Genomic DNA, 12,704 nt, shown 5'->3' with positions numbered 1-12,704 from the left:
GACCTTTTTACCTCTGTAGCACAACCCAGGAGTCATAGAAGAAAAAAAAACATAAACTACATTAAAAAAATTTTTAACCTGCATGGCAAAACCAACCCCAAGTAAAGTCAAATGACACATGACACACTGCAAGAATTTTTGTAATGAGTATCACAGATAAGAGATCATCTTTCTAATATATAAAGAGCTCCTACAGCTCTATAAGAAAAAACTCAATAACCCAATATTTTTAAAACCAAAGGATATGAACAGTTCTCAGAAATGAAAATCTAAATGGATTTGAAACATAATAAAAGATGTTCAACATATGAAAAGACAATCAAACTCCCACGTTTAAGAGAAATGCAAATTAAAGCTACACTGACACACAAAATTGATAGATTAAACCTCATCAAAATTCAGAACTTTGGGGCTTCAAAAGATGCCATTAAGAAAATGCAAATACAAGAACAGACTGGAAGAAGATATTTGAAAACTTATAGTTGATAAAGGATTTGTATCCAGAATATACAAAGAACTCTTACATCCCAATAATAAGACAATCCAATCAAAAAATGAGCAAAAGACTCGAATAGACAATTCACAAAGGAATATATATGAATAGCTAATAGGCATATGGAAGGATGTTCAACACCGTTAGTCATTAGGAAGATGAAAATTAAAACTATAATAAGGTACCATTTCACAACCACTAGGATGGCTGTAATTTAAAAAAAAAAAAAAAAGACAGTAACAAAAGTTGAGGCTATAGAGAAGAGGCAATCCCCTACATTGCTGGTGGGGATGTAAAATGATGCAGCCACTTTGGAAAACCAGTTTGTCTATTTTTTAAAAGTTAAATATAAATTTACCAAATGATTCAGCATTTCCACTCTTAGGACTTTATCCAAGAGAAATGAAAATATATGTCCATGCCAAAAAAAATTGTAGGAGCAGTACTCATAATAGCCAAAATTTTGAAACAACCTAAATATCCGTCAGTTGGTGAATGGGTAGGTGAAATGTGGTATATCCATGCAATGGAATATTATTCAGCAATAAAAAAGGAACAAACACTTTATACATGGTATAACTTGGGTGAACCTCAAAAGCATGGTGCACAGTGAAAGAAGCCAGACATGAGAGACCACATAGTATACAATTCTGTTCATACGAAATGTCCAAAAAGAGTAAATCTATGGAAGCAGAAAGTTGATTAGAGCCTGGGGAGAAGGGCAGGAGAGGGAAGACAGATTAACAGTTAATGGACATGAGGGGATCTTAGTGGTTTATGGTGATGGTTGCACAACTTGATACATTTACTAAAAAATGATTGAGTTGTACACTTGAAATGGGTAAATGTAAAAAATGTAAAATATGCCTCAATAAAGTTATACATGTATTTTCCAAAAGAAAAATAAAACAGGTTAGCAGGCCAGATTTGACCTTCAGTCCCCTTAGTTTACCAAAAACGTGATGGCTGACTTAATAAGCACAAAAGTGCACCTCTAATTTGGGGAGGTTTTGCTATAGTTGAAGAGCACAAGCAAAATAAATTTCATATTGACACCTAAAAAAAGAACCCCGGGGCTTCCCTGGTGGCGCAGTGGTTGAGAATCCGCCTGCCAATGCAGGGGACACGGGTTCGTGCCCTGGTCCGGGAGGCTCCCACGTGCCGCGGAGCGGCTGGGCCCGTGAGCCGTGGCCGCTGAGCCTGCGCGTCCGGAGCCTGTGCTCCGCAACGGGAGAGGCCACGACAGTGAAGGCCCGCATACCACAAAAAAAAAAAAAAAAAAACTGAAACAAAGACAGCAACATGCCATTTTTCACCCATTCAGCTGGCAAACAAACATAAGCGCCGTGTTGGTGAGCACGTGGGGAAACGCGTAGTTGCCCACATCGCTGGCAGAAGCGCAAATCGGCAGAACCCGGCGGAGGCCGTTTGATGGTGTTATACACGTTTGTGCACGTGGTCCAGCGCTGCTCCTGTGGGAATTATCCTGCAGGTGTGCTCGCACACTTGCAAAATGACATCTGCATGCGTTGATGGCAGCTTTGTGGGTAATAGCCAAATATTGGAAATAACCTTCATTTCCACTGGTAGGAGAATGGTCAAATAAGGAAACATTTCACTACGTGCTCTTTTGTAACTTCTGAAGTGTGGGTGGTGTAAATGTTTTATCTATTCAAAATAGTAAATAAACTGGGTAAAGATCTAGAGGAAATAAACAATGCTGTTGATGCAATCGATACACTGAATTTTATGCTTCACAAATAAGGATTTTATCCTCTTTTCAGATGCATATGTGTGTGTATATATATATATATATATTCAAGTTTCTGAAAGTTTCCAAACTTCCGAGAACCAAAACATGTCCATTTTCCATAAGTGCACCAGAGCATGAAAGTCCTGACAGCCACACACAGTTTGCTTCTATGAGGGGAGGTGAGCCTGATCCCCAAGGAAAACATTGCTATTCTGATAACAAGGGATTTTAATCCTATCTAAAGACACCCTTTTTATTACCAAATAATGTACACAACATATACGTCACCTCACCTCCCCAGTGCCCCCTCGCTCCGCGCCCCCCACCCCTGCAAAATCTTCATTAGAGCCTAGGGGATGGCTGAGCCTCAGGCTGCTGTGGAGTTAGACACATGAGTATAGTTTATTTTTTTTTAAGTCCAGATGGTGCCTAAATAGTCTGCTTTGTTCATGATAAAGCTGTTTTGAACACTTTTAAAGGTATGAAGTAAGCTCCTAAAAACAACATAGCTATAAATTCAAAAATACAATACTAGAAAATAAGCTTCAGCATTTTAGTAAATCACAGTAAGGCATAATCAAAGTAGACTTGATCCCAGGAGGATGGTTTAGTACAACACACTAGGGGTGAAATGATATTAGCCCTTTTTTTAAGCGCATACCTTGCTCTCCAGAAATAACCACTGTACTGAATCTGGTGTTTATCATTCCCTTACATTTCTTACACTCTGACTATGTATGAATGTATCCTGAAACTGTAACCGTCAAGTATCATCTTTTCTTGTTTCACTAGATGCATTTCACACTGAAGGATAAATTTAGAGATATCATTCGGCATCTTGCCTCTTTACTTTCTACGTTATGCAGGTCATCCTGGTTAGCACCTGTTTGAATCCCAGCTTAAGCCCCTTACTAGCTGTGTGTGTTGACCCTGTGACTGAACGCTTGGTGCCCCATTTCCCTCATCGATAAAACGGGTCGATAGCAGCTTCCACCCGTGGGCTGTGCTCGGCAGTAAATGAGCTCGTCTTTGTGAAGCTCTTAGAGCCATGCCTGGCGATCGTTAGCGCCGTGGATGGACGTGTTGACGTCATTCTAAAGCGGAGGAAACTGAGGCTCAGAGAGGTTACGCTGCTCGTCTCAGTCACGTGACCCCTGATGAGCAGAGCCCAAGGGTCAGACAGGGGTATGTGTCCCATCACGGTCGCCATCCGACCTCCCAGAATTCACAGTGGGAGAGAGCTCAGTAAATACCTGCTGTATTGAAGGGAATTATATAGCTTTTTACAAACTTCCACCAATTCTCCAGTGACGCTAATCCTACGTGAACCAGGTATTTTTTAACCAATATTTTAAATTTTAGGAGAACAAATGGATTTTCATAGGAAATACAAGTTAAATCACAGGTGAAAGACACCAACTCTGAGGAGAGCTGCATGATCATATATGGAGTCCAAGCAGGACACGGCAACAGTTCTTGGCTGGGATTTGGGGAAGAGGTGTACTTGGGCTGCAGCTGAGATGCTGACGGAGCTGAGACCTCTCCTGGTGTTCGTGGAACCCCTGGGAGCCAGAGCAGCTCTGAACCCGCGGGGAATGGTTCAGAGATGTCCCCCCTCTCTCTCTATCTGCCCCCCAACGTCCCACTGCTGCCTGCACTGATGAATGCAGCCAAAGGCAGGTGGCAGCAGGGAGCCCAGTGACGCTAGGAGGGCTCCGTCTGTGGGCCCAGAGCAGGGCGGAGGAGGGGCACTGGCGCAAATACTCCCTTCCAGACAGGAAAGATAGTCCTCATCTCGATCCAACTCTACGAAAATGCCACAATGATTTGTTTTTTACCAGGTTATTGAGGATATTATTGCAAGCCAAGAAGAGGAGGAAAAAAACAAAAAGAAGAAAAAGGAAGAGAAACCCAAAAAAGGCAAAAAAGCAAAGGAAAAGAAAGAAACAAAGGAAAAAAATAAGGTAAGGTATTTGGAATTTTAGAAATTGGGGATTTTTTTGCTTTTTTGCTTTGAATCTGTGGAATAATCTCAAATTTGTTGAGACTATAGTCACTCGTTTCCTTGGGAACCATGCTATCTACCAGCTGTTTTTTTTTTCTTCTTTTTTTTTTAATGAAAGCTGACACCTTTTTTTCTTATTTGTTATTTATTTTATACATATTCGTGTATATGTCAATCCCAGTCTCCCGATTCATCCCACACCACCCCCCCCGCCACTTTCCCCCCTTGATGTCCATACGTTTGTTCTCTGCATCTGTGTCTCTATTTCTGTCAGGCAAACCAGTTCATCAGTACCATTTTTCTAGTACCATATTTCCATATATGTGCGTTAATATACGATACTTGTTTTTCTCTTTCTGACTTATTCACTCTGTATGACAGCCTCTAGGTCCATCCACGTCTCTAAAAATGACCCAATTTCGTTCCTTTTTATGGCTGAGTAATATGCCATTGTATATATGTGCCACATCTTCATTTTTTTTTCATGTTGGTCAACAGTTGCCATCTTTTCTATGACTCATACATACCTATTAGGATAAGGAGTGGTTTCAACAACTCAGATACTTTACATTATTCACAAATGTGATAGCTTTGAATTTTCATTCTTCAAGATAAATGATTCCACTCATCTTTTCTCAAGGGTAGAGATAAGGAACAGTTCTTGGCAAACTAAGTGACCACTACAAAGTCAAAATAATTGTGTCTGCTTTCACCAAAGTGTGTTTGTTTCAATTTATCACTTTACGTCGACATCTTGGACCTGTTTTAACAGGACTTGATTCCTACTACCCAAAGGAAAGCAGAGTTCAGAGTTACTGCGGGCTAGACATGTCCTGTGCAATGGGGTTGCTGGGTGGTGGGCGGGCAGGGGGTTTGCTGCTGTCCTGGGTGCGATCGGAGGGGTTTTCACCCTCAAACATCTGGAGACACCACTGCCAGGGTGGTGGTTCTCTCCGCATAAACTCCTTCTTTGGGAAATGGAATTCAGGCTGAAAGCTAGCGTCATCCAAAAACCTGAATATGTTCACTGTAGCGGCTGGCCCAGACAGATATTGCTTCCCAGGTGGCCGAAACCCTGATCTGAATCAGAGTGGGTCCTGAAAGGCTGTGTCGCTCCGTGACTGTCCCAGAGCCGAGGCCCAGCTCCAGCTCGGGTAGCCGTGGCCATGCTCCTCGTGTTCTGAGGGTTCCCACGGACGCTCAGACTCGCGAATTTCTCTGTGGGAGAAGCAACTCGCTGGGGTCTGGTAGATGCATCTGGGACTTTTGGATGCATCGCAGTGAGAGAGAAATTGGACGGGCTACGGAGTCCAGGAGTGATTGGACCAAGGAGGCAGAAGTTGTGAACAAGGGAGAGGGGGTGATGGTGAATATAAAATGTCAGTACCCGAAGTCCACGAAAATGCAAGTGATAAAAGCCAGCCTCTTGTTTAAAATCCTTTGGCCTGACTGAGGCCGACACTGCAGGCGGGGGTCCCTTTCCAGTGGTCACACCTGCACGGCGACGTGTGGAAATCAAGCACCTGCCCCCGCTGTCCTGCCCATTCTAACTGTGTTCCATTGTTCTGCTGTGCGGACACAAGAAGAGAGACCCCTCCCCGCTCATTCTGAGCACAGCCCACTCCACTGTAGTGGATGCTGAATGGGGCCCCTCTGATGTCCCCTCGGGGCCAAGGGGCTCAGTCCCCAGCTACCCAGGATGCGGTGCTGACCCCTCACACTTAGTCCCTCCCCAGGAACTGTTCAGGGTCCAGGGGGTTCTTCAAGTGAAGTGAGCCGCCGCCACGGGGCACGGGCCTTCAAGGACAGTCATGTTAGGGAGCTCCCTGGCGGTCCAGTGGTTAAGAGTATGCGCTTCTACTGCATGGGGCACGGGTTCAATCCCTGGTCGGGGAACTGAGATCCCACAGGCCTGCACGTTGCAGCCAAAAATAAAAGAACAAACAAATAAATAAATAAATGAAATGAAATGAAGAAATAGCATGATCTTAGACAAAAGAAAACGATAGTCACGTCAGGGTACAAAGACCCAGACCCTCACCTCCCAGGACAACTCTGAAGGGTTCTCCTAGCTCCTGGGCTCCCTGTGGGATCGGCTACCACTCTCTTGCAATTGCATCCCAGTTCAGCTCCCCCTCTGTCCAGTTCAGCTCCCACTCTGCCCAGTTCAGCTCCCCCTCTGTCCAGTTCAGCTCCCCCTCCACCCAGTTCAGCTCCCCTTCTGTCCAGTTCAGCTCCCCCTCCACCCAGTTCAGCTCCCCCTCCACCCAGTACAGCTCCCCTTCTGTCCAATTCAGCTCCCGCTCTGTCCAGTTCAGCTCCCCCTCTGTCCAGTTCAGCTCCCCTTCTGTCCAGTTCAGCTCCCGCTCTGCCCAGTTCAGCTGCCGCTCTGTCCAGTTCAGCTCCCGCTCTGTCCAGTTCAGCTCCCCTTCTGTCCAGTTCAGCTCCCCTTCTGCCCAGTTCAGCTCCCGCTCTGTCCAGTTCAGCTCCCACTCTACCCAGTTCAGCTCCCCTTCTGTCCAGTTCAGCTCCCGCTCTGTCCAGTTCAGCTCCCGCTCTGTCCAGTTCAGCTCCCCTTCTACCCAGTTCAGCTCCCCTTCTACCCAGTTCAGCTCCCGCTCTGTCCAGTTCAGCTCCCGCTCTGCCCAGTTCAGCTCCCCCTCTGCCCAGTTCAGCTCCCGCTCTGTCCAGTTCAGCTCCCGCTCTGTCCAGTTCAGCTCCCCTTCTGTCCAGTTCAGCTCCCCTTCTACCCAGTTCAGCTCCCGCTCTGTCCAGTTCAGCTCCCCCTCTACCCAGTTCAGCTCCCCTTCTGCCCAGTTCAGCTCCCGCTCTGTCCAGTTCAGCTCCCACTCTACCCAGTTCAGCTCCCCTTCTGTCCAGTTCAGCTCCCCTTCTGTCCAGTTCAGCTCCCCCTCTGCCCAGTTCAGCTCCCGCTCTGTCCAGTTCAGCTCCCGCTCTGCCCAGTTCAGCTCCCCCTCTGTCCAGTTCAGCTCCCCCTCTGTCCAGTTCAGCTCCCCCTCTGTCCAGTGCCGCTTCTCTCCCTCCCTCCCTTACGGGTGATGTTCCCAAGCACATGCACGTTCTCCATCTCACTGTTTCCAGGGAACCCCTCCCAAGGGACCAGCTATTGCTCTGTCTCATGGACTTACAAAGCTTTCGACCTTGTTACCTTTGTGATATTTTTAAAAGGGTCTATTTTCCCTTTATGGAGATTAGTTGAAATATTCAGATGTTTTTATATGAGGTCTTTCCCAAGTTTTCTGACTATATATATGGGGCTGGCAATTGAGAGATGACCAAGTGTTATAAAAATACTCAAAGAATAACCATAAAGCTCTGCTGTCGTGGTTAGGGGTTAGAGTTAGGGGTGAGTCAGTATCTGCAAGTTAAACAAAACTCGTTTCCTCTGTTTCCTGCCTTACCCTCTAACCAAGATGAATAATAGATGTCTTTTTCTACAGGTCAAAATACTAATTTCCACACAAGGATTTGAATAGCTAGTCTCAGGAATGCTTCCTGATTCTTTAGGAATGATTTTAGAATAAGACTTTAAAAGTCAATGGAAAAGGTAATCTGATCTATAAGAAACATACCAACATCATTTAATTGTATCAAGTTTTCGTAGAGATTAACATTTCACATTTTAATAATCACATTTTCACTGTATAGACCTGTACTTTCCTTATAAATTCATTTCTAAGTAACTCTGAAGGATTTTCCCCATCATTCACAACTACTTCATAAATGCTGATGTACTCAAACTTTGCTTTTTTGTCCAAAACCATTCATCATTAAGTGACTATTTAATAGCTAGTTAATAAAACACTATCACTCAACAAAGACCAGATTGTGTAGCAGATAGTTTCAGATTTTTATGGAACAAGCTTCACTAACAGTGAATTTTAATTTGCAAGTGTCAAACTCACTCATGCATATTTAGAGGAAGAGATGCTTAGAATAAAATTGAAATTCTTCCAGTTGTCCCTTTTCTTAGGCACTGCTTCAAAATTATCTTGCCAGGTGGAGGAGGATTTTAAAATCAAGTATCGAGTGAGCTGTCGTTCTGGTTTTGGTTTTATTTTCTGGAACAGGTTCGAATTTTAGGGGTGCAGATAGATCAGTAGGGCAATAGGTGGTCTATGGGTTCCCTGGAAACACTGAGATGGAGAACATGCAGGTGGTTTTGGGGGAACATCACCTGCAAGGGAGGGAGGGAGAGAAACAGCACTGGGCAGAGGGGGAGCTGAACTGGGCAGAGCGGGAGCTGAACTGAGTAGAAGGGGAGCTGAACTGGGCAGGGGTGGAGCTGAACTGGGACGCGTTTGCAAAGGAGCATAAGTATCCAGGGAGTAGCTGTTGGCAGGGGCCTGGAGGTTGAGTGGATTAGAAGGCTGGGCAGAGGCAGTGTTCCAGGCAATCTCCAAGCCACAGAAGCAGAGGACAACTTCAGAGCATGGATGACAGGAGGCCAGGATAGGGTATGCAGTGTGTCGAACCCGGAAAGGCTGCAGCAGGCAATGAGTGATCCCTTGGGGGGCCTGGCAGAGACTTCTGCAGAGAGAAGATGGACAGAGAAGACCCTGTGAAGAGGCTGAAAAGACAAGCTATAGACTAGGAGAAAATATTTTCAAATTATATATCTGACAAATAATTTGTATCTAGAATATATAAAGAATTCTTAAAATTCAACAGTAAGAAAAAAAATGTCTTTCTTTTAAATCTTTGGTTTTAAATCCATCTCTAAAAGTACGGAGGATTGCAGAGAAGGAGACCCCCTTAAACGAGGGCTTTGATAGAGGAGATGCTGGTGCCAGAAGGACATTTTCTGCAGACCAACAGCAATCTCTGCAAATATGCTTTCAACAGCAACGTAATTTTATTTGCCTCACTCTGGACCTCATGTTGGCTTTAGAAACAAAAATACAGAAAAAGAGCACTCTGTAATCCATCCCTACAATTCTTTTCTCTTTCTTGTTTTTCAATGTTCCGTATGTTCCACCATTTGGAACTACTTTCAGTGGTTGTGTCCTGCCCATAACACATGACCTCGCGAATACTAAGGAGACTTCTGTAAGTTTCCTCCAGCCATAAAATGACTTGACTTGGTGCTCAGTTCTTCTGGAAAGATCCTTGGACCTACCCATATGCAGCACGATTAGCTTGAAAAGCTCTTGTTTGTCTGCAGTGCCACCCAGCCGCTCTGACCCCAGTGCCCCTTGACCCAAGGACGCGCTCCACGTTGAACCGTGGAGCCAACCACGCTTTTATATAATTTTAGAGTATTTCAAACCCAATTTTGCACTACTTCACACAGATGGAAAAGTGAGTGTCATGGGTTTCCAGAGGCTGCTATCAGGAATAAGGATTTCATTATGGAAATACACATACTGAGCATCTTCTGTGTCCACTGAAGTGCAGTAAGAGAGGGGATATAAGGAAGTGAGAGGCTTCTGGGCTGTAGAGGCAGGGGCTCTTAACCCAGGGAACACGGACCCTATGGATACACACCCTGAAATTGTACGGAATTATGCGAGATGCATTTCTCCTGGGAAGAAGGTGTATGGGTTCTCTTTGTGTTTTCAAAGGATTCTTCCCTCTAAAAAGCTCAAAAACCACTGCATACAGAAAGGACCAATTGGGTTGTATAAGGGAAGGGCCAAGAGAAGCACTGCAGACTCAGAAGAGAGTGAGGCTCCATAAGCATTGGAAAAGGTGGAGGCTTCCCAGAGGGGGTGGCATCTCAGGAGAGCCACAGGAGTCTACGCACATCTCCTCATCTCAGGGGAACAAAATCTCCTGGCCGATGCCCCACCTCCCGTCCTGCACGTGCAACCTCTTCTTCCCGCAGCAGCCAGAGTGACAGGACTCCAGTGCAATTCTGATCAGCACTCCTAACAGTGCTTGAAACTCAGGAGCTGGGCAGTATTTATTTCTGAAGGAATGAGGAAGTACTCAGGTGAGGACCCTAGGGTGGAAGTGGTGGATGGAAAAACATGGAAAAGATGCAGGAGATACGGCACAGGATGACCAGCCCGGTGGACTGGGTGTTCGAGGAGGAGGAGGAGACCAGGAGTTGAGGTGGCTTCCAAGCGTCTTGAGCAACAGAAACTGGCTTCAGAACCTTGATGGTGGGACATCCAGGTAGATGTCTGACAATCAGCTGGAGGTTCAGCACGAACTCAGGTGGGGTGAAGACATGGTACAGATGCGGGAGTTGCCCCTGTGCAGGAAACCCTAGTGAAGGCGGGAGGATGGGTGGGTTTTAGGAAAATCAGTGTGGGTATACGTTGGAGTATCTGGATTACATCCATCTATCTGGGCAGGGGGAGGAGGTGAAACCACCCAGGGAGATGGAAACAGCCTGGCGGCAGGGAGAAATTCAACACAATGACGATCCTATTTAATTTTCCACCTGGGTAAATTTCTAGGAGGAAGGGAACGTTTTCCTTCTGTTCTCCTCAGTCCATTCACCATGAGAAGTGAAAACTAAGAATACGATGGAGGCAGAGTCAGGAAATTCTTTAAAGAGAAGGGACCACTGGTGTCAAATGCCGCAGAAAAGTCAAGGAGGAAGCTTGAGAAAGAAAGCGTGGTGATGAGACATCCCTGGGACTCTTTCAGGAAAGCGGAGCCAGGGTTGCAGAAGGCGGATGACAGGCAGGCAGGAGGCGCTGCTGAGACATGTGGGCAGCTGGTGGACATATACCTCCTTCAAGAAGCTGCAAAACGATGACTTAAGTCGAGAGAGGACTTTAAGGTGGGGAAGAACTGTAAACGTACCGGGACAAAGGGAAAAGTGCCCGCGGCCTGGGAGAGCTTAAAATTGTCCGGAGGTGATGCCAAATAGAGTAAGACAAGGTTTGTCTGCAGCAAAGAGCGGCAGAGGAGAAGCCAGGAGAAGCACAGGCATTTGAAGAAATGAGAAGAGTGTGGAGAAGGGGAGACCATCGTATTCAAATGGCCTCTGTTTTCTCAGTATAACAGGAAGCAAGTTTGAAATTGGTGTGACACTGCTCAGCTAAGAAGCACACGGCGAGGTACATGCAAAGGCAACAGGCGGGTGGGGAGCCCACTTCCACTGGGACCGTCTCGGGCTTCAGTTGCTACAACCGTCCCACCCCCGCCAGCTGGGTGTAGCCTGGACCAGAACCAGACTGATCCAGGTGGACTGTGTTCTCTGGACCCTGATTTCCCAAACTGCGACTTTCTGGAAAGGTCATAGAGATTTCCTTCCAGGAGAAGTAGGCACTAAAGACGGGAGGATCCCAGGATTCCTTTGCTGGCCTGGCCCTACCCTGCAGAGGCTCATCTAATGAGCATATCAAGCAATACATAACGTCACTCAAGCAGTACGTGTTCAATGGAGCGGGGAGAAAAAAATCACTGATTAGCAGAAAGAGAAAAATAAATAAAAGTTGCCCTTGCACCCATGACCCAAAGTTAATGGTCGTTAACATGTCGGTGTATATATCCTTCCAGAAATTTCTTTATGTGTGAGTGGGCTGGGGAAAGAGATGAGCTGGCGGTCTGGATGGCCCGAGGGAGAAAGTAGTATATTCCACAATAATAGCCAGGAAGCTCCTTCTGACAAAAATTAAACCTAGATATCCGCAGAGAAAATTGGGACAGATGTATTGAGGACATGGCTATACGTTTTTAGATTTCAAATTGTAGGTTTTGTCAGATCTGCCATACGTCTTTCATGTGGGAAGGCCAAAAAGGTTGAGTAACTGATTCTCCAGTCTCAATGGAATGTGAGAGCAGAAAAGGCAAATGACATTCTAAATGCAAGCTTGAAAACAGCTATGAGATGATGAAGTATTTTTACAAGTCAAATTTCATGAGATATCACATTACTTTCATGCACTTTTATTTTAAAAGGCAGTTTTTAATGATGATAGCTTCTGGGCTGATTTTTCCACTTCTGGATCTAAAAGCGGATTATAATTTCACTCTCAGCTCAGTGGGAAGTAATCAGCTTCTTCACAGTCACAGCAACCTCACTCCTACCCCCAGGACAGAGAGCCTAAGGGAACCATCAGATCATCTGAAAGCCACAAATGATCAGCCTGACATTTGGACTTGTATGCTAATAGGTATATGCTGAAACACATACCCCCATTTAAAGAACAGAACAGGGACTTTCCAAGAGGTCCAGTGTTTAAGACAGCGCTTCCACTGCAGGGAGCACGGGTTCGAGCCCTGGTCGGGGAACTAAGATCCCACATGCCACATGGTGTAGCCGAAAAAATTAAAAAAAAAAAAAAAAAAAAAAGGAACAGATGTGACCCTACTTGAAATTTGACACTTACCCACTAATGTGAAGTGCCGTCCGTCCCTCCACCCACAGACCACTTCAGATGCACACGTTGGCTAATAGAAAATTTCAACGGGGCTTCTGTTCATCTGAGTCCCTCTTTAAGCCAGGCTAGAAATGATCCTAATGGTTAACA

The 12,704-nt window shown here is 45.5% G+C and overlaps 1 protein-coding gene across 3 annotated transcripts in view; it reads left to right on the top strand.

Annotated features, from left to right (window-relative positions):
- The window catches only part of IQCA1 (IQ motif containing with AAA domain 1), a 171,929-nt gene that overhangs the window by 74,409 nt on the left and 84,816 nt on the right, over positions 1–12,704 (top strand). For all 3 annotated transcript variants that reach the window (XM_059053485.2, XM_067027217.1, XM_067027215.1), the window contains exon 8: positions 4,088–4,210. In XM_059053485.2, the coding sequence (XP_058909468.1) occupies positions 4,088–4,210 (123 nt within the window). The remainder of the gene's footprint in view (positions 1–4,087; positions 4,211–12,704) is intronic.

This window comes from Kogia breviceps, chromosome 2 (assembly GCF_026419965.1).
Source record: "Kogia breviceps isolate mKogBre1 chromosome 2, mKogBre1 haplotype 1, whole genome shotgun sequence".
Classification (NCBI taxonomy): Eukaryota; Metazoa; Chordata; class Mammalia; order Artiodactyla; family Physeteridae; genus Kogia; species Kogia breviceps.
The sequence above is the reverse complement of the archived record's forward strand: the minus strand, read 5'-3'. Positions and strand labels throughout refer to the sequence as shown.